The sequence below is a fragment of the Arachis stenosperma genome, chromosome 2, assembly GCF_014773155.1.
Source record: "Arachis stenosperma cultivar V10309 chromosome 2, arast.V10309.gnm1.PFL2, whole genome shotgun sequence".
NCBI lineage: Eukaryota > Viridiplantae > Streptophyta > Magnoliopsida > Fabales > Fabaceae > Arachis > Arachis stenosperma.
This window is the reverse complement of record NC_080378.1, coordinates 89352934-89376020: the sequence shown is the minus strand read 5'-3', so window position 1 is coordinate 89376020 and position 23087 is coordinate 89352934. Positions and strand designations below refer to the sequence as shown.

At 41.5% G+C, this 23087-nt stretch overlaps 1 protein-coding gene across 1 annotated transcript; it reads right to left on the bottom strand.

The window, feature by feature from the left end:
- Positions 1-19134: 19134 nt before the first annotated feature.
- On the bottom strand, positions 19135-21000 carry LOC130963134 (uncharacterized). Its single transcript, XM_057889281.1, has one exon. It carries the CDS (start codon positions 20998-21000, stop codon positions 19135-19137), a length of 1866 nt encoding a protein of 621 aa, XP_057745264.1.
- Positions 21001-23087: the final 2087 nt, after the last annotated feature.

The window sequence follows — 23087 nt, the reverse complement described above, 5'->3', positions numbered from 1 at the left end:
CAGATGTTCATTTTTACTATAAACAAAGATGGTTATCCGTTAGCATTAGTGACCACTAGGTTATGTTTTGATTTTGACCCTGTTAGACTGGATGTTCATCATAGTAAGGTATAGGATGTTCAGATTTGATATATTGGCGGATGGTTAGTAGTCACCAGTTTCGATAAGCACAAATATGGCAGCTTTACCAAACAACTTTGATAAATCTGGGAGTCTAAAATCTAAAGGACATGGATAAATTTTAGGTAACATAACCAACATATCATTGTATTGTAGAAAAAAAAATGTCATGGAATCAGGTCTTTCTAATGTGAAAAATAACAAATCATTAAGCATGTCAGCAGTAAGTAAACTCATTATAATCTGGTAGTTCAATTCAATGTAACTAATACTAAGTAAGCAACTTCTTCCTCCCTCTGCGCATTGCCCCCTTCGGTAATCCCTCCGCACGTTCAATTAATGACCGTGTACTAGGTGCAGTGTATGGTGAACGAACGTCCTTCCTCTTGTTCCGTGGTTCATTGCGACGAACATATATAACCTTTTGTTCCAATAACGAAATGAGCTGGTGGACCAATGTATTGTGCGGGCCACAAATAATATCTAGCATCAACTCCATCCTGTCTGATTGGAGTGAATCCTGTGGGTAGATTTATCAATTGGTTAGTATTTTGAACCGTTTCAGTAATAATTTTACAAGATCAATCACGACACTTGCACAAATGTTAAATTTACAAACCTCATCCCATTCACAAAGTTGAAGTTCTTCGGTCCAGCTATCCATCAACTTAATGACACACATGGCACAGTCAAAGCTACAGGACAATAAAATGCTATTGCAATTAAGTTGAGAAAAAACAAGTTACATGGGACGACACATTTTCAGATGAAATCTAACAAAGCCTCAAATTTGGGTTATAATTTCATCTCACTTGTTCGGTTGCTTTGGAACCCTCGCGTACGAACGAGCTGGGCCATGCGTAGTTCGAACAAATGCAGGAATAAAAATGTTTGCCATATCCTCACATAGTCTCCCCTGAAAATCATGCAACGAACATACGCGAGCAAAATTATTTCCACTTGAACTGTGCGGATGTATATTGATTAAAAGAATTATGGTATCTTACCACATATGCATTGAGCTTTATTCGTTTATCATCTTCTGGACCATAATGCAAACTGTCGAGAATAAGTAAACGCTTCGCAACCACATCAAATGCATATACCCACCAATGGCCCCTCCAACAATAAGGAATTAACCACTGCAGCAAGCAATACATACGTAGAAATTATCCATGTGAGGAGAAAAAAAAAGTAGAACACAAAAACTATTGATCTCATTCGACCATTCAAGAACCTTAACATTCTCAAATCATGTGACAAGCTATTTCCAACAGGTATTTAATATAAAACAGCAACTCACCCATTTTCTCTTTGTAGCTTCTACTTTGTCAAAGAACCTAGTATCATCACCAAAGCTTGGACTAAGACCATCATAAATTGGTTCCACACCGTCCATAAATGCTTTCAGACTATCATTTTTTATCACTGACTCCTGCAGACCCACACATAGTAAGAATCCCAAGAAAAAGCTTTCTCCACATTGTAATAAGAATGTAATTACCAATATGCCTGGACACACGCAATAGAACTCTCGCTTGAACCTAGATGATTGAGTGTCGTTGAAAAAATAACACATCCATTGAATTACCTACACAGAGTATTCAGCAAGTGTAATTCAAACACCGATATAAGTATAGAGAATTAAAACCCATGCTTAAGTTCATATACTTACACAGCTGTTTACCCAACTGCGGGGTTTCAAGGTCCAGAAATCCTTCCTTTGTAGTACCATGTAGCCCCGCCCTTCATAGGAAGCTAAATCTTGATTTTTATCCAATGACAGGTTAACTATCCAAGTTCTGATTTGTTCCTCTTTAGTCTCCCCCAACTTTATTTCTCTTAGTCTTGGATGAATTGAATGTATTGGGGACGGGGTTGGAGTCTTTTCAAGCTGAGTTAAACCCAGTGAAAAGCTCGGTCTACCTGGAATCGGTGTATGATAGGGTGATCCTTTTTGAAACACCGTTTGCAGGGGTTGCATGATTATGGCTTTGGTTTGGTTCCCCTGTTCAACATTGTTGAGAACTTGCTCAAATTCAGGACACTGAACAATAGAGATGTCAAATTCGCTGCAAACCAATGGAACAAGAAATTAGCTAAGAGAACAAGTCATTCCTAGCTAGATGGCTAATCACATGACATGGTTGTGAAAAAAAGAAGGAAGAAAACATGCAGCAAGGTAATTAATAACCCACTAACCGGTCAAAATCATAGTCACTGAGCTGTACAGGTGCTGCTGGCGGTGTGTGTGGAAATCCATTTTTGAGGTCAGTTTTTCCAGCTTGATGACTTTCATGAGTGCCGTTGAACACTGGATCTTCTTGTCTTGATTCATGTGGCGGAGGGTGCTGTCGGAATAACCGTATCCTTCTAGCAAGCGGGACATGGTCATCATCATCAGATTCCGAGACTACCAATGGCGCAGCAGTGCTTCCTGAGACACTTTCTTTTGGAATTTCTTTTCTGATTCTTCATCTAGATCGGCTCCTACTGACAATCACCTTTCTCCTCGTACCAGTCTTGGATTGCTGTGATGTAAATTCATGCATATCATCATTTAAATTAACAAACAAAGAAAACCCTACTAAAGTGAACAACCAAATCATACTAAGGTGTAAACCCAAAAATATAACAAAGTGAACATCTAATTCAAATCATCACATAAGCTATGATACAGAAAGCAGACCACCTTATCCGTCTCCTTGTATCTTGGCTGAGATGTAGTCTTGCCTTCAGTAGACGGAAATTGGTCAATGTCCTTGCATGGCTGATGAGCGGATAATTTATACACTTTTTGGCATTGTTTTTAGGTAGTTTTTAGTAAGTTCAAGCTACTTTTAGGGATGTTTTCATTAGTTTTTATGTTAAATTCATATTTCTGGACTTTACTATGAGTTTGTGTGTTTTCTGTGATTTCAGGTAATTTCTGGCTGAAATTGAGGGACTTGAGCAAAACTCTGAAAAAGGCTGACAAAAGGACTGCTGATGTTGTTGGAATCTGACCTCCCTGCACTCAAAATAGATTTTCTGGAGTTACAGAACTCCAAATGGCGCGATCTCAATGGCGTTGGAAAGTAGACATCTAGAGCTTTCCAACAATATATAATAGTCCATACTTTATTCGGAAATTGACGACGTAACTTGGCATTGAACGCCAAGTACATGCTGCTGTCTGGAGTTAAACGCCAGAAACACGTCATGATCCGGAGTTGAACGCCCAAAACACGTCATAACTTAGAGTTCAACTCCAATAAAAGCCTCAGCTCGTGGATAGATCAAGCTCAGCCCAAACATACACCAAGTGGGCCCCGGAAGTGGATTTATGCATCAATTACTTACTCATGTAAACCCTAGGAGCTAGTTTATTATAAATAGAACTTTTTACTATCATAATCTCATCCTGGATTGTAATTTGAATCCTGTGATCACGTTTTGGGGGCTGGCCATTCGGCCATGCCTGAACCTTTTACTTATGTATTTTCAACAGTGGAGTTTCTGCACACCATAGATTAAGGGTGTGGAGCTCTGCTGTACCTCAAGTTTCAATACAATTACTATTACTTTCTATTCAATTCTCTTTTATTCTTATTCCAAGATATACGTTGCACTTAACTTTGATGAATGTGATGATCCGTGACACTCATTATCATTCTCACCTATGAACGCGCGTGATTGACAACCACTTCCGTTCTACTCTAGGCCGGGCGCATATCTCTTAGATTCCCCAACAGAATCTTCGTGGTATAAGCTAGATAGATGGCGGCATTCATGAGGATCCGGAAAGTCTAAACCTTGTCTGTGGTATTCCAAGTAGGATCCTGGGATTGAATGACTGTGACGAGCTTCAAACTCCTGAAGGCTGGGCGTGATGACAAGCGCAAAAGAATCAATGGATTCTATTCCAACCTGATTGAGAACCGACAGATGATTAGCCGTGCTGTGACAGAGCATAGGAACGTTTTCACTGAGAGGATGGGATGTAGCCACTGACAACGGTGATGCCCTACATACAGCTTGCCATGGAAAGGAGTAAGAAGGATTGGATGATTGTAATAGGAAAGTAGAGATTCAAGAGGAGCACAGCATCTCCATGCACTTATCTGAAATTCCCACTATTGATTTACATAAGTATCTCTATCCATTTTATTTTCTGTTTATTTTTATTAATCATATTTGATTTTCTAAATTCCATAATTTTATCCTCCTGACTGGGATTTACAAGATGACCATAGCTTGCTTCATACCAACAATCTCTGTGGGATCGACCCTTACTCACGTAAGGTATTACTTGGACGACCCAGTACACTTGCTGGTTAGTTGAACGGAGTTGTGTCCACACATAAGTGCCATAATAATGATTCCATACAACAACAAAGAATACTACATTGATGTGATCACAATTTCGTCCACCAATGGCCTTCTGCACCCTCCTTTCTTGTTAACTGCCTTACTCGAAGGCTGCTTCTTGTGTCTTTTCATTGAATTGTTGACTAGGCAACCCTGTGTTCAACATGGGGCAACAAATACATGGAAAAAATCTAATGTGAACTTCCAGGCATTTGGGAAACATAACAACCTCACAATCGTTCATAAAAACTAACCATCTATGGCCACACTATATTTTACATCCAAAACCCAACTATAGTGAACATCCTTCAGCAAGGTAATTAATCAACTAGGCAGCACCATCAAGCAATTCTTTCATACATAAAAAGCCATCCAAATAAATTAATCATAATTTATCTATCCAATTCAGGTTAGAACCTAATCTGAGCATCCTAAATCATCCTGTTTAAGTAACAAACTTTTAACATAGAAACATGTAAATATCAAACAAGCTTTCAACATAGAAACATGTAAATATCATGCATGGTCATTGATTCTAGCCCTCGTAACCGTTCTTTTATGAACTTCATATATCAAAACAAGCCATACAGCCACATAATGAAGCCTCAATTACAATTTTGTTATCGCAAAATCTATGATAACGATCAACCATCACAACACATAAATAAGGATCCAATTAATTGAGCTAACGATCTTGCATAAGGAAAGCAAATCACCTTTTCTGCGTTCCTATAGGTTGGATGAGGTGAAGTCTTCCCTTTGGTAGACGGTGATTCGTCAGTGTCGTTGCGGGTCCTTTTACACCTCTCCCCCTCGTTAACAGCTTTACTCGAACATTGTTTCCTCTGCTTTCTCTTGGTCCTTACATTTGTTACTATGCAACCCTGTGTGTTCAACATTTGGTCAAAAACAAGATTCCAATCACTCACCGTGGACCGCCCATTGCATTTTTTTGTTCAACTAGATTTTATAAAATGCATTAATAGAGATTGAACCTGTGAGATGATGTAGTCGGCCTTCTTATCAAGCTCATTCGTAGTCCACTCAACAATCCAGGTTCGGGAACTCGATATGCATGCAATGGACCATGTTTCAAGCGCTGAAAGTATAAAACCTATAGAGAAATAACTTAAATTTTAGGAATTACACATACGGTGGTACATTGGCTACAAATTAAATTAATTTATTGCATTACCAGCAGCACGAACATGCACCCGCCGCAAGTTTCCCTGTTCTCATCTTGGAATTTCCGTATCGCATCCCGCAGCCACTTCAATATGTGATAAGGCCAATGAAACCTTCTAAGGTTCGACACATCTAATATTGGCGGGAGGTGCCACGAAGAAATTGTTTGTTGGCTTGTGGGGTTCAGAAACATCTTCAAAACAACCATGATAAAGTATCTTCTAAACCTCATCCTCTGTTGCTCAGTCTCCATTGGACAAGCAAAGACAAACTCACGGAGTTGGCTTATTGTTTTCTTCTGAAACTCCGCCTTAATTGCCAGATGCGATGGATTTTTCTTCTGCAATTCTGGGATTGGGTCGCCTGCGAGGAACGGAACAGTTTGCCACAATCAGTAAGTGTCAACAACAGAGAAAGTAAACCAGGCAGAGAAATTTTTACATCCTACATAACTAACACTAACCATGAGAAGGTATGCCGAATACAGTGCCAATAAGTTCGGCACTAATGCGAATGTTCCCTGCGTCCACCATGAGCGTGTTTGTGTCAACGTCATACGCCCTGGCTAGTTGGAGCATGATGCTCTGTTTTACATGCCATTGTGGTACGCGACGGAGGAAACCGAATCCTATGGCCTCAATCTCGTCCAACTTAGCTCGCTCATGATGTCGTTCCAGGTGGGTAAATAAGTTATTGATGTAGCAAGGTGAGCACTGAGTCTCTACTAGTTTCTGTTGAGCAAAACCAAAAAAAGATCAGAATAACGTTTTAAAAAAATATGTTGATTTAGTGATGTAATTTGTTTGCTACCTTTTTACCCATCTGAGTTTCAGGTCAGCTGGTATACAGATTGATTGCTTCCAGCAGCGTGGTAATCTGCTCACGCAATAGTCCCCCTGAAACCTTTCAGTGTATCTTCTATGCTATGGAAGATAAACAAATATCAAAGCTCAGAACTTCCCATTAGTAACCATCTATAACTAGGATGAAAAACTAATTCATGAACACATAAATCAGTTATTTCACACTATAACTGACCATCCACACACTTAATTAACAATCAAAATAACTATGGGTCATGTCTATCAATCAAACCAACTATCGAATTCCCTATCACAAGGGGTACCCAAACAGCTTTGAAATATCATTAACAAACAAAGACCAGCCACACACCCGTCAACTACAAGCATAACACTCATCAATGAAAACTACTTTCATACAATTCATCGACTAGATAGCTCCAAATATTGTTTTTTTCCTTCACCAGAGGGCATGTCAATGAATGATTCAAAAGAAAGATATTCACTTCAGGCGACTCGCACATGAGCATATAGAATTGGAATTTTTTTTAAAAAACCAGCAAAAATCATACAAAAATCAAAAGACAAAATAAGCGTGTACATTATAAACTGTTGTATGACATAATAAGCAAGACCGTTTAGAAATTATAAGATGCACCAAGGACACATTTATGGTTTCAGTCCTCTTGCTAGCACATGATTCAGCGACATCAATTAACTGTTGATTAATATGATGGAACAAAGTGATAGATACAAGTTTCAGGTGGAATCTAAAAAAGCTGTCAAACAACGCAACGAATACAAACACATAGAGAACGGACACCGTGATATCAGGTTGTATAAACCAACATGCATGTTGTGAAAATTAGTATATAAGAAAAACTAAACAAAGGTGATTCACCTAATAGTAGGTTAGCACGCTTGAATTCTTGAGAGCCTGAAGTTGAGACAGTGTGGTTGTTTTCCGGTTCCTGAGGCACAAAAAAAAATTAATATAGTGTATTTATCCGGCTCCTGTACCCGGAAGCAGTATATAAATAGATTACACGAAAAAAAGTCAAGCTTGTTTTCCACAAAACAGCATGATACAAAGAAGCATCGCAAAGCCACCAACACATTCCTTTGTCCATATAGCAGGCATTACCTTGTTAGAGCGTACTAAATTCAATTTAGTCTCTCATGTTTAAAAATCACGGGATCCAGGCTTGAGAATAAGGGATGTTTACCAGATTCCAAGCAGAAGAGTGCATGTGAATGAAGGGAAAGAGAGGCTTGCAAGAAGGGGAAAGGCATGCCGTGAATATGCAAATTCTATGTTCACAGCTAGAAAGATGGCATTAGCATATGAGAGGCTATTAATGGGTTAATTTACATTGTTAAACTAAATTGGGCTTTTTAAATGATCCATTGTAGCCATTGTACACATATCTCATTGTTTCCCTAGCATTATCCATATATAAAAGATGAATTAGAGAGTGTATTACATCAACATTTATTTCTATTCTAATTAATGGGTCACTATCGAAACCATTCAAGATGGAGAGAGAATTTCGTCAGAGCGATTCATTATCATCATTTTGTTTGTTTTGGTGGTGAATGTGCTTAACAGGATAATCGGAGAGGCGGTAAGGAATAGGCGAATCTCTTCGCTGTTAGTTGGTAGGGATAATATAGAGTTATCATATTTACAGCTTGCTGATGGCACTATATTGTTCTGTCCGCCAGAAGAGAAACAGTGAGAAATTATCAGAAACTTTTGAGGTGCTTTAAAATAATGTCGGAGTTGAGTATTAATTTTGACAAATCCAATTTGATCCCAATGAATTGCAGTCAGGAGTGGGTGACTCGAATGCCAGCAAATAGCTCTACTGGTGAGGTACCTTGGAATTAGCCTTGGAGCAAATTCCTAACTAATAAAAATTTTGAAGCCAGTTATAGATGAGGCGGAAGAAAAGTTTAGCTTGTGAAAATCAAAGGTCCTTAGTAAGGCTGGAAAGCTAATACTCATAAAACCAATCATAAACAGCCTACCTATTTATTACTTGAACTTGTATAAGATGTCAAAAGCGGTTGCACAAAAAATAATCTCATTGCAGAGGAGACTCTTTTGGAGAAAGGAAGACGGACAACTTGGCATGGCTCTTGTTAAGTGGGAGATGGTTCAGACACCGAAGAAGTTAGGAGAGTTAGGGGTGAGAGATACGGTGGTCCGTAATACTGCTTTACTATTTAAATGGTGGTGGCGTTTCTCAAAGGAAGACTGTCCGTTATGGAAGAAAATTGTGTGCTCATGCAATAACTTAAATTCTGATCAGTTGCTATCAACACAGACTCTACCAATGAGAGGAGGCCTGTGAAGAGATATATGTTAATTGCGAATAAAAGACCAACAGGTCCGACAGAAGATGATTGATGGCCTGGCTATGGAGGTAGGGGATGATAGATTCACTAGATTTTGGGAGGATACTTGGCTCCAAGCGGAAAAGTTGAAAGACTCCTATCCGAGACTCTTCTTGATTTCAAACAAAAAAGGATCAGTAATTGAGGATTGTTGGTTTTGGGATGGGATAGAGTGGATTTGGAACTTCCAATGGAGGAGGGAACTCTGCCAGTGTGAGGTTGATACCTTAGACCAGATGCTTTATGTTTTGCAATCTGTTAGATTAATAGCAGATGTGTAAGGTAGATTGGTGTGAAAATTTTGCAAGGAAGGCGTTTATTCTACTAACTCTTTTATTCAGGTTTTGCAGGAACAGACTATGGCCGATGATATTCTGAGCTACAGATTCACAAAAGAGATTTGGAAAGGACTAGTCCCGCCTAGAGTAGAGTTGTTCACCTGGTTTGTATTAGTAGGCCAGATAAATACAAGGGAGCGACTAAGTAGGTTCGGAACCATTTAAGAGAATGATAATATGTGCGTCTTGTGCACGAAGGATGTTGAAACTGTGCAACACTTATTTATTACTTGTGAGTACTCCTGGCAGGTGTGGTGCGCATGGATCAAAGAGTTTGGATAAGAGTGGAATAGACCAAGTACCTTAAAAGACCACTTTAAGAGTTGGTGGACTATGTTGTTGACAAAAGAGTTGCGTAAGTGTTGGTTAATTAGTTTCTTCTCAATTATATAGAATATATGGTTATATAGAAATGATGTCATTTTCGAGAACAACGCAATATATGTGGTTGATTGTGTTGCTAGATCATTTTGTTTTGCTAAGAATTGGTGTGGTTCTTAACTCATGTTGTTGATGGCTATGCCAAAAATAATATAATAGTTGTTTAATTTTTTTATGATTAATGTAGATTGTTTGCTCCACTTTATATGTTAAATTTTTTTTTTTTAAAAAAAAAAATACAAAGAGTAGAAACAAATGTTAATGTCACTAAATGTTTTACTAGAGAATTATAGCATTCACCCGTTTAATTAACCTAGTTAGTGATTTTTCTCACTTCAAATAATCTGCAAGCCAAGCTGTATCCCATAATAAAGATATATATACTATGAAGCATGAATATTTTGATAATTTATTGTATTTACATGTTAGATATATTTTAAACATAATCTGTTGTATTTAAATAGTGTCTTAATAAAAATAAAAATTTATTTTTTAAATACGTTTTGAACACAATTAAATATTATTACGTATTAACGTGTCTAATTTTATTTTTAACATATGTATTTTTGAAATAAATTTAAAAATAATATATATTATTATTTATTAAAATAAAAAATATTTTAAAATATAATTAAATTAAGATATTATAAATAATTAAAAAATTAATTTATATTTTAATATTAATAAAATATTAAAATATTATTATAATTATCTAAAAATAATTTTATAATATATATATATATATTTTATGTTTTACCAAATTTTAAAATTTGTGTGTTGAGGTGTTTGGTATCATATTGTATTTCATATCAGTGTGTCGATGCATCGTATGACACATATCTACATGTGATTATTTCAACAGAATAAAATTGGCATCAATCATTGGTTATGCAAACTTCCAAGGATGCAATAAGCATTTTCACTTCTTTATGGTCTTTCTTCTTACCTATAATAAATAAAGAGTAGGTTCTTCTTTCGAGTTAAATTCACATGGTGGAGCTTGACATTTCGTTAGATATATTGCATATTAGAGCATTTTTTATGACCATTTAATTTGAAATATTTAAATTTAATGTTAATAAATAAGGATAAATTGACCTTTCTTGACTAAATCATTGTTGGACCACGCAATAACGTAACGTGCCTCATAGTCATAGCGTTCTTCCTCCTTAAGATATGGCTAATTAGTAGCTATTTCTATTCTGCACTAGCTATATACTAATAGTATTTAAAATTGATGAATAATTCTGGAGAGTTTTTAGTTTTAGAATAAAAGTTAGGTGAGTGTTGCCGCCTTGTGACAAAGAAAATTAAAATCACATGGGGAAGCTCAAACACTAATCAAGCAAATGAAAAACACCATGATTCACATACTTAACCTTTGTTTATGTGTTCCATGATTGGCGTTTATATCTTGTTAACTTCAGGTATCAATATTACCAGTAATCAATTGTTTTTCAATCTTGTATCTAGTTTTATCTTTATTATTTATGTCAACTAGGAATATAAATGAATGCAGATAATCCGATTACTTAATTCAATTATATTAAGTACTCTACTCAATGGATAATTGGATCTAATTGAATAAAACTGATTATACTTGACCTTAATTGATTCGAGTATTGAATTTGAGGTCGAATTTTAAAAAAAATAAAAATATAAATTTTATATAATTTTTATTAACTTTAATCTCACCTTATCCATCATTATTTTTCTTTTTTCTCTTTAACATAATTTTTTTTAGCGTTGCATAAATCTTTTTTTCAGTTTTTTTAATTTTTTTTACAAATTTAATCCTACTAATCGCATATCCAATTATCTGAACCAATTCAATTTGAATTTAATTAGTTCGAATTTAGTCACAAAAAATATAATAATTTAATATAATTCGAACCGATGAAATTTAGTTGGTTCGATAATTTTCAATTTCGTCAAAACCCGATCTAATTACAATCTTAATGTAAACTGTTGTAGTACTTAAAACAAAAATATGAGATAATAAAAAAATTAATTTAAAATTATTTAAAATTATTTTATTTTATCTATTTAATAATTTAATTACTGTTGAAATAATTAGATAATATTAAATATAATAATTATATAATTATAAATATTATATATATAAAATTATAAATAGTTAAATTAAATAAAATAATTTTAAATTATTATCTTACTGATATTACAGCATTTGAAAATATAGTAGTGTCGGGTATTTTTATCGAGTTGAAATATATTACTATTGACTATGGGATAATTTTTTGTAGCTAGCTATTGTATGTTGTTTATATATTCATATTATACGACTCGTTCCCAAATTTTATCTGGTTAAGGAAAATAATTACTTCATTCTTTATATAATATTTGCTTCAAGACAAAATATACAGACCCAGAAAAGCAACAAAACATCTTGATTTTTGACAATCCTAGAAAATCATGCATTTGAAGACATAATTATCCTCAGACAAATGATTGAGAGTCCTCATTTATTTTTTTAAATTATTTTTCTAATTTTTAAATAAAGAAAATTTTGATTTTTTATATTTTATAAAAATAATATATATTTAAAATTTTACTATTTAAGTATATATACAAAAATAATTAAAAAGATAAATTAAAACTCCTTTTATTAATTAATACAATTAATACTACACGTATTAGCTCTCTTAAATTTATTTTAATATTATCAAGAGTTGTTCAGTAGTCGGGTTCCGAACAGGTCGGGTGGACAGATGTGGGGGTGAGGGCGCCTTAACTTGGGTCGCACTACCTGCGAGTTGTCGAGTAGCCGAGCACTGGTCGTGGAGAGATGATGAGGGGGGGTGCCACCTGCAAAGACACTCCGACGCTCAAGTCAGCAATGTGCAGGCGGGCAGAATGATAGGGTGAAAGGATGTGACATACCTCGGGGGAAGAGCCAGCTTTCCTCTTATATATGTGTCAGATCTGGGCCCTTCATGAGGTCAGGCCCATTTCGTCAAGGACGCTGTCCCATGGCTACGTGTGAGCCGTACGGGACGCGTGTCCGGGTCGGTGGAAGGGCGCATGACCGGGTCGGGTGGAGATCGGGTCGGGTCGACCCGGGGAGTCATTGGGCCAGGCCGTAACAGTGCCCCCACGCGCCAATGGTAGCTGTGGAAGCTATCAATGGCGTGTTGTCTTGTTTCTTACCTGGGGTCGTCTGGTCGGCCGTTCGTGATAAGGACGTGTCTTCTGCGCGCGTGTCCTTTGGTTGCGCCAGCAACCGTTTCGTCGCTTCGTTCCCCGTGCCGAGCATTAAATGCTCATAATGGGGTGAAAAACCCTTGCTGAAAGGACCATTTTGCCCCCAGTCGTTTCGCGCTTCCTGGGTGGTTTTTAAACAGGGCAGTTTGAGCACTTTTCTCTTTTTTGTGCCTTCCTCTTCTCTGCCCTCTTCTTGCTCCCAAAACACAACACTTCTTTGCAGTGCTGCTGTGTGCTTTTCTTTTCGCATCTTCCTTCAACAACCACTCCATCGTTCTTCCATTAATTCAGGTATCTTTCGAATCCCACTCTCTTTTGTGCATTATTTTTGTATGCTTGTTGCATGGCTCTGTTACTGTTGTGTGGCCTTCCAATGGCGGTTATACATGTTAGAGGGGGGGAGCCATTCCAGGGTAGGCTTTTTCCTGTCCACCTCTAGTGTTTTGTCCTTAGTTGGGGAGTAGTGGTGTGGTTGAACTGAGCAACCGATCTACCGATCTCTTAGACTAACTGGATGATCCCCCCGTGTAGGTATGGCTCGTACGGTCTCCCGGACTTCCGTTAACCCCGCGGCGTATGATCCGTATGCCTGGGTTGTTTCCGACGTGAAGGAATCACCCAACCAAATGGGCGAGGAGGAGCTCACCGAGTTCCGACAAGACGGGTACTTGTGTGGCGGGTCTGACGAGGAGGCCAATTACGACGTTTTCGTCCCGGCTCCTCACGAGCGATTGTACGAAATCAACTTCCATCCCCGCCAGGTCGCCGACTGGATTTGGTTCTACAAAGCCATGTTCACTCAAGTCGGAGTTCGTATTCCGTTTTCAGCCTTTCAAATGGCGCTTTTAAATCGGATTTCCGTGTCACCGTCGCAGTTGCATCCGAACAGTTGGGCCTCGATCCGCTGTTTCGAGATGGTCTGTGAATATCTCGAACTGCCGGTGTCCGTGGATGTCTTCCTCTTCTTCTTCACCCTCACAAACCCTTCCAAGGAGGGGAAACACAAAAAAGGGTTCATGTCCTTCCGAGCTGCCCAGGGTCGGAAGATTTTCGGTTTGTTCGAAGATTCCTACCACGGGTTTAAGGACAAATATTTTAAGGTCCGCCCTGCCAAAGGTCGTCATCCCTTTTGGTTGTCTTTGGAGGGGGTACGGCTCATCCCGACTTATTGGAGTTTCGGGGCAGGGTCCAATTCTTTTATTAAGGTGACTTATAGGAATATGTCGAAGGTGGATAAGCAGATTGCCGAGGTGTTGATGGCAGTTTTCGGGAAGAACCCAGTAAATCCCCATCTCCTCATGGGTGACCGGGAGTCCGGTCGTAATTATATTTGTGAGAAGCTTTTTACTTTGCCCTTTGTCTTTTTTCCTTTTATTGATATTATGTGGCGATTAACCGACCTTCTTTGTTTTCCTGCAGTGGATATGTCTGCGTCGGTAACGAGTCTTCCCGACTTGTTCCAAACCTTTCTAGGTGGCGATGATGAGGAAGGTGACGAGCAAGCCGCCCCCGAAGGGCCTAACGCTCCCCCGGAGGGCCAGGATGCTCCCGAGCAGAGGGCCGCTACCGAAGGGATCGGCACATCGGCTCAAGGCGCCGCAACCGAAGGTGACAAGGCGGTCCATGATTCCCCTATCCGTGAGGTGACCGGGACTGGGGGTTCGGTGCCCAATCCGGATGATGAGGAGGAGGTGGTAAAGGTCCCCAGCCTGAAGAGAAAGAGGAAGAATGCCTCCACGGCGTCGTCTAGCCCTGAGGGTGTCCTTACCGTTATGGAAAGGAATTTCGACGCCGGAAATTTCATAGACACCCAGCTGATCCCCGGTACCGAGGAGTATTTCCATGAGTCATCCCTTGCCGGGCAGGCGAGGTGGATGTACCGCACTCTCCTGCGCGGTGCGGTCATAGCTCGGAAGGCCGAGTTCGAACTGTCCGGGATGGAGTCTCTCCGCCGGAGGTTGGATTCCGCTGGGAAGGCCAATAATGAGCTAAAAAGTGAAGTTGAGACCCTTCGGGAGCAGCTGACTCAATCTTCAGAAAAATTGGATGCCGCCGAGAAGAAAGCCACCGTTGCCGAGCAGAAAGCCGCTGCCGCCGAACAGAAGGCCACAACTGCTGAGACAAAACAAAAGGAATCGGACGTGACGGTTGAACGTTTGGTCGAGCGCGAGATGGCTTTGGAGAAACAGGTCGGCGCGGCGCAGAAGCGTACGGCCGAAGTCGAGAAGGAGAAGCAGGCCGTGGAGGCCGAACTGGCAACATGGAAGGCTAAGTACAAAGACGTCATCAAACAGGGCAAAGGCGCGATTTTGGGCACCGAGAAAGCCCTGAAAGCTCAAATTAAAATCGTTGCCCCTGAGTTCGACACGTCGGCAATCGGTGTTTTTAAGATTATTAAGGATGGCCAAGTTGTTGATGTCCCCAAGAAATGAACTCTTTGTTTCATCGTTTTTTGTTTAGCCGTTTTGTTTTGGCTTGTAAACAGTCTTGATTTTGGCCGTTTTGGCTTATGAACAATTTAATCTTAGCCGTTTTTATTTTGGCTCGTGAACAATGACTTTTTGGTCGCTTGCTCGTGTTGTCGCGATAAACTTTTTCTTACTCGTCTGATTGCGTTATCGTTTCTATTAACCATTTTTGGTTTATAGTCGTTTATACTGGCGGCCCGTGGCCTCTCGTGTAGTTATTCGTTACAATGGTAGTTGATGATCTCCCGGGGTGATCAGTCCCGGGTTAGGTGTCGTCGTTAGTCATGACGAGTTGGTTTATCTGAAAAACGGAGATAAAATAGGGTGGAGAATTTGTACAAGTATATCTTATTTGGTAACCACATAAAGGACTTGAAAGCTACTATGAAGTTCAAATGACAAATTAACTACTTAGCTAGATAGGCCGGCATGTCGTTCCGTCCTTTAGGGGTAAAACCTTCTAAGGTTGTCCGCGTTCCATGTCCTCGGGACTTCCTTGCCATCAAGCCTTTCTAACTTAAAGGCTCCTTTTCCCATCACTTTTTTGACTCTGTAGGGGCCTTCCCAGTTTGCCGCTAACTTGCCCTCTCCGGGAGTTGGCAGGCCGACATCGTTCCTTCTTAGGACGAGGTCGTTTGGCTCGAATTCTCTCTTGAGCACTTTGGCGTTGTAGCGCAGAGCCATTCTTTGTTTTAGCGCCGTTTCTGTCAAGTGGGCCATTTCTCGGGCTTCATCTATCAGGTCTTTTTCTACGGTTTCCTCCACCCCTTTTAAAAGTAACCGTGGGCTCGGTTCTCCGATCTCTACGGGTATTACCGCATCCACCCCGTACGTTAGTCGGAAAGAAGTTTCCCTGGTGGAGGATTGCTCGGTTGTTCGGTAAGACCAGAGAACCGATGCTAGCTCGTCGGCCCAAGCACCCTTTTTGTTGTCCAATCTCTTTTTTAGCCCTGAAAGGATAACCTTGTTGGCGGACTCCACTTGCCCGTTCGTCTGAGGGTGTTCTACCGAAGAGAACCTTTGCTTTATGCCTAGGCCGTTAAGGAATCCCATGAACTTCTTGTCAGTAAATTGCGTGCCGTTGTCGGAGATGACGACTTCCGGTATCCCGAATCGCGTTATCACCTGCCTCCACATGAACTTCCTGCAATTAGACGAGGATACGCTGGCTAGCGGTTCGGCTTCTATCCATTTGGTATAGTAGTCAATTGCGACAATGAGGTATTTGACTTGCCCTGGGCCGACTGGGAAAGGCCCCAAGAGGTCGACGCCCCATTGAGAGAATGGTCGAGAAGTCGTCAGCAAGCTTAACTCGGAGGCCGGCGCCCTGGCAAAGTTGGCGTTCTGTTGGCACTTTACGCATTTTTTGACGAATTCTTTGGAATCTGCCATCATCGACGGCCAATAGTATCCGGCTCGGACTAGTTTCCTCGCTAGGGCCTTGCCCCCTATGTGGTGCCCACAGCAGCCCTCATGGACTTCCCTTAGGACGTAGTCCGTCTGGTCGGGGTGTAAGCACTTCAGCAGGGGTTGGTTGAGCCCTTTCCTGAACAACTGCCCTTGGATGACGGCATATTTGGCCGCTTCCCTTCTCAACTTTGCCGCGTCCTTTTCATCACTGGGGAGTTTTCCGTGTTCTAGGAAGTCGGTGATGGGGTCTAGCCATGAAGAACTTAGGCTTGTCATGTGCAGCGTGATTGCTGGTTCTCTCGTCATGCCTTGGATGAGAGATCGGTTCCCTTCTCCCGGCTTTGTGCTAGCTAACTTCGATAGGAGGTCTGCCCGTGTGTTCCTTTCTTTAGGGACGTGATGGACTGTGACCTCTTCGAACTTTTGACTCAAGCTTCTAACCTTTTCCAAGTACTTTTGCAGCAAGGGGTCTTTGGCTTGGTAGCTGCCGTTTACTTGGGAGGTGACGACCTGGGAATCACTGCATATTTCTAGTCTTCTTGCCCCGACTTCTGCTGCTAGAGTTAAGCCTCCTATAAGGGCTTCATATTCTGCCTGATTGTTTGAGATGGGAAACTCGAATCTGACCGACTGTTCGTATACAACCCCAACCGGGCTTTCCAGGATGATCCCGGCACCTCCGAAGGTCTGGTTGGAGGCTCCGTCCACATGGAGCTTCCACCGTGTACTCACCTCTTCGCTTGGATCTCCCGTTACTTCTACTAGAAAATCCACCATCGCCTGCGCCTTAATGGCTTGCCGGGGCTCGTACCGTATGTCATATTGGGAGAGTTCGATGGACCAAGTCATCATTCTTCCCGCCAGATCGGGTTTTTGGAGAACTTGCCGGATCCCTTGGTCCGTTCTGACGACAACTTGGTGACTTTGGAAGTACTGTTTTAACCTTCTCGAGGAAGTTAGGAGTGCTAAGGCTAGCTTCTCCAACTTGCTGTATCTTAATTCTGCCCCTTGCAGGGCCCTGCTTATGAAATAGACTGGCTGTTGAGCTTTCCCGTCCTCCCGTACCAGAACTGCGGCCAGGGCTTCGCTTGTTACAGCGAGGTACAGGTATAGTGGTTCCCCGTCCTTTGGCTTCCCGAGAACGGGAGGTGCCGCCAGGATTTCCTTGAAGTGTTGAAAGGCTTCTTCACATGCGGGTGTCCACTCAAACGTCATCCCTTTCTTCATGAGGTTGAAAAATGGCAGGGCCTTTGTCGCCGAAGCCCCGAGAAACCGGGATAATGAGGTTAACCGTCCTGCCAACCTCTGGACGTCTTTGATGCAACCCGGGCTCTTCATCTGGATTATTGCCTGGCATTTCTCCGGGTTAGCTTCTACCCCTCTCTGAGTTATCATGAATCCCAGGAACTTGCCGGCTTCCATGGCGAAGGCGCACTTGAGGGGGTTCAGCCTCATACCGTGTTGACGGAGAGACGCAAATACACTTGCCAGGTCGTTCAAGAGGTCGTCAGGTCGTGTTGTTTTTGCCAGGATGTCGTCCACGTAAACTTCAACCGTTTTCCCTATGAGGTCGTGGAATATTCTGTTCATCAGCCTTTGATATGTTGCCCCCGCATTTTTCAAGCCGAACGGCATCACCTTATAGCAAAAAGTCCCTCCTGGCGTTATAAACGCCGTCTTGTCTTCGTCGGGACGGTGCATCGGTATCTGATTGTAACCGGAGTAGGCGTCCATGAAACTTAGATACCGGTATCCCGCCGCGGCGTCGACGAGTGCATCTATGTTGGGGAGGGGGAAGCAATCTTTGGGGCATGCTTTGTTAAGGTCTGAGTAGTCCACGCACATTCTCCACCTGCCGTTGTGCTTTCTCACCAATACCACATTCGAGAGCCATGTCGAGTAGTCCACTTCACGTATGAAGCCTGCTTCTAGGAGGCCGGCTGTTTGCTTGGCTACCTCCTCTGCTCTTTCCGCCGACATCTTTCTTCTTCGTTGAGCCACTGGGCGCGCTTCCGCTTTGACGGCTAGGTGATGCGAGATAATTTTTGGATCTATGCCTGGCATGTCGGCTGGTGTCCAGGCGAACAAGTCCCTGTTGGCCCTTATCATTTCAATCAAAGGCTCCTTCAGCTCACGTGGGAGGTTCTTGTTAACGAATGTAAACTTTTCCTCTCCGTCACCAATTCTAAACTTCTCGAGGTCCCCTTCTGGTTCTGGCCTCGGCTTGTCCTCTACTCTGGCATCAAGGTCGGCTAGGAACACGCCGGATGCTTCCTTGGACTTCTTCCTGAGGGAAAGGCTGGCGTTGTCACAAGCGACCGCTGTCTCGAGGTCTCCTCTTAATGTCCCTATGGATCCATCATCGGTGACGAACTTCATAACTAGCAGCTTGGTGTTGATTATGGCTTCAAAATCATTGATTGTTTTTCTTCCCAAGATGATGTTGTAGGCTGTGAAATCTCAGAGAATTACGAACTCGGCCATCGCCGATCTTCGACCTTGGATCTGCCCCACCGAGATTGGTAGGGAAATGACTCCGTCCGGTTTGATGAAGTGGTCGCCTAGCCCGATAACCCCATGCTGGTGGGTCGTCAGGTCGGCATCCTTTAGCCCTAGTGCGTCGAAAACGTTGCGGAACATGATATTTGAATCAGCTCCTGTATCGACAAGGATCCGTTTGACGAGGCCGGTTCCCACTCTGGCCGTTATGACCATGGGGGGGTTTTCCGGGGCGCCGCTGAACCATTGGTCTTCCGGGCCGAAAGAAATGGATGGAGGTTTTTTGGAGCTTTTCACTGGCGGGGATGAGATCGCCAGAACCTTGGCGTCTTTCTTGTGTGCCGACCGGAATTTTGGTGCAGCGTTTTTTGCCGTTACCACGTTTATCACAGTGAGGCCATGGTCTCTGTCTTCGGGTTCCTGTCGCCGCTTGGCCGAGCGTGTCTTGCCTTCCTCGTCTTGATCGCGATAACGCCTTCTCGGCTCCCTGATGAGATGGGAGAACGCTGCTAGCTTTCCTTCCCTTATCGCCTGTTCTAGTGCATCCTTCAGGTCGAAACAGTCTTGTGTTTGATGGCCGTATCCCTTGTGGTAATCACAATAAAGGTTCTTGTTTCCTCCCGTACGGTCCTTAAGTGGTCGAGGCTTCGGAAGAATTCCTTTCTCAGCTATTTGTTGATAAACTTCCACGATGGGGAGGGTGAGTGGAGTGTAGTTAGTGAATTTTCCGACTCGAGGGAATGACCTAGGTGCTTTGTTTGATGCCTCCTCCCTGGCCTTTTCTTTTGCTCTCTCACCGTCGCCACCGGACTGCCGAGCCTGGCCGTAACCGGACTGCCGCTTATTGGCAGCCACGACTCGGCTGACTTCCTCGTCGTTTATGTACTCCTTGGCCACCGTCTGGATTTCGTGCATTGTCCAAACCAGCTTCGTGGTGAGGTGTTTTCGGAAGTTCTCGTTGTGGAGGCCGTTTGTCAGGCAGAGACTGGCCACCGAGTCGGTTAAGCCGTCGATTTCCAAGCATTCATCGTTGAACCGATCTAGGTATCTCCTGGTCGGCTCTCCTTGTCTCTGGGTTACCCCTAGAAGATTGATAGGATGCTTGGCCTTTGCTATTCGCGTTGTAAATTGGGCCAAGAATGCACGGCTGATGTCCGAGAAGTTGTAGATGGAACCTTGAGGGAGGCCGTTAAACCATCTGATCGCTGGTCCTGCTAGGGTCACCGGGAAGGCGCGGCATCTTACTTCGTCTCCTACTCCTTCCAGATTCATCCTGGCCTCAAAGGCCGTGAGGTGTTCTAGAGGGTCTTGAGTTCCGTCGTACCTCATGTCCGTTGGCTTGTCGAAGTGTTTCGGCAGCCGGACCTCGAGGATAGATCGGTGGAACGGGGTGACGCCCATTATCACAGGTTGTCGTGTTCTTCCGTCTTCGCGACCTCTTGTCGCTCGATGGGTCGGTCTGCCGCGGGAGTAGATGATCGTGTCATTTCGTCTCCTCATTATGGGTGACTCCTCCCGCGAGCTCTCCGCTTCCGTCCGCGGGCGGCTTCGGTGAGAGTCTTCTTCCTCGCTCCCGGGAGACGGGGTATAGCTCGGATCGGTAGACCGTCCATCCCGCTCCCTGTCGGCAAGCTGCCGTTCTAGGTTCTGAACTCTGTGGCGTAGCTCTTGCATTATTATGGCGCTATCGCCGCCCGTTCCTCCGAATGGTCGTGTCCTCGTGTGTCGATGGGGGGACCTCCGCCGCCCCCCTTGCGAGGCGACGGAGGCTGCCCCCTCCGCTCCGGCTGTCCGAGCTTGGTCGCCGAGACCTAGTACGACTTCCATTTAGACGTTTCCCACAGACGGCGCCAATGTTCAGTAGTCGGGTTCCGAACAGGTCGGGTGGACAGATGTGGGGGTGAGGGCGCCTTAACTGGGGTCGCACTACCTGCGAGTTGTCGAGTAGCCGAGCACTGGTCGTGGAGAGATGATGAGGGGGGGTGCCACCTGCAAAGACACTCCGACGCTCAAGTCAGCAATGTGCAGGCGGGCAGAATGATAGGGTGAAAGGATGTGACATACCTCAGGGGAAGAGCCAGCTTTCCCCTTATATATGTGTCAGATCTGGGCCCTTCATGAGGTCAGGCCCATTTCGTCAAGGACGCTGTCCCATGGCTACGTGTGAGCCGTACGGGACGCGTGTCCGGGTCGGTGGAAGGGCGCATGACCGGGTCGGGTGGAGATCGGGTCGGGTCGACCCGGGGAGTCATTGGGCCAAGCCGTAACAAGAGTAAATCTACTTAATATACTAAAACTGGGTTTTCCCCCAACTACTAAAGGTGACGTGTCGATCTCTCATGCCTTCGTTTTTCCTCCAAAACGAATAAAAATTTTTTTCTATTCTGAATTATTTTATTGTAATTATATTATAATTAATACTAAATGAATAATATATAATTATACTAATTTAGCAACATATCTTCATTATAATTATATCAAATCAATATTTAATACACTATTAAATTACTTATCAATTATCAATTAAAAATACTTTTAATAATTTTAATGATAATAATAATATCAATAATAGTAATAATAATAATAAAAAATCTTTGTTACCCGATTCACGTATATCAAATAATTTTTCTAAATTATTTTATAAAAAATATCTTTAATATAATTATATTGTAATTAATATTTAATGAATAATATATAATTATACTAATTTAGAAACATATCTTCATTATAATTGTATCAAATCAAAATTTAATGCATTATTAAAAAATTACCTTAATAATAAGTAATTTACATATTTATTTTTGTTTTACTAAAGTCTATATATAGTGTTTTCCTGTGGTACATGAATCTAAATTTGAGAGTCAATTCATAATTTTATATTTAGTGGTTTTTTTACTACTTCATAGAATAAGAATGTATTCTTCGTTTTTTATTGAAGTTGATCTTTTAAGGTACAATTTATAATTTTTTATAATATTTTTTATATACTCATTCTATTATATTATTCTTTTGATAATTTTTTATTTGTTTTTACTCTAAGTTATTCTTATCGTCTAATATTCCAGTTCGATTGTCTTTTGCCACAATCATTTACAATGCATCACATCCATGAAATACCTCATCGAGTTGTCTTCATTGATTCGGGTTCCAACTACATAGATGTAAGCGTTCAAAGAAGAGGCAATAGTCTCTACTTTACCGAAAGATGGTTGGATCTACTCACCTATTATGACCAACCCAATGGAATGTGGTTAAAGTTAGATTTCTTAAGAGGAGCTCGATTTTTGATTGAGGAATTGCATCCACGGAATTTTATAGGGCAAGTTCAAGTTCCATCCCCTCCATGCTTTTTACGTCTATCCGAAAATTTTCGAAGTGGAGCACATAATGAAATTGAATTCCCTCAGTTTCAGTTCAGTTTTGCTAAATTCGTGACAAATTCAGATATGCAATTTCAACGATTGGTAATATATTTAAATTTTTTTAGTTTAAGTTGTTCATTATTAGAATAATTTTTTTAACATATTTTGATTTTTTTCAGAAATTACCAGCTTTCTTTTGCATGCATGCAATGCCATTGAGGGGAATAAGAGTTAGTTTGGTTTCTCGGTGTGACAATTCTATATCTTGCCGCATTGCATGGATAGCGGATGATGAAGCTTATCTAACAAGAGAATGGTCTAATTTTGCACGAATTCTAAATATTAAAACTTACGATGTTATTTCAGTTGGTTGTCGTTACAAGAATGATTCTATTCTATATGTGACTAAGGACTATAATAGGTTCAATATTGTTTAGGTAATTTGGTTTTACTATTAGTATTTGATTAAATTATAATTATAGAATTTTAAATTATTGCCTCAATTTATATATTACGATGATTTTTTGTGGATTTGCTATTTTTAAATAATTT

What these genes read in the sequence shown, in the direction of transcription:
- LOC130963134 (XM_057889281.1), bottom strand. Translation starts at nt 21,000, where the DNA reads ATGGAAGTCGTACTAGGTCTCGGCGACCAAGCTCGGACAGCCGGAGCG.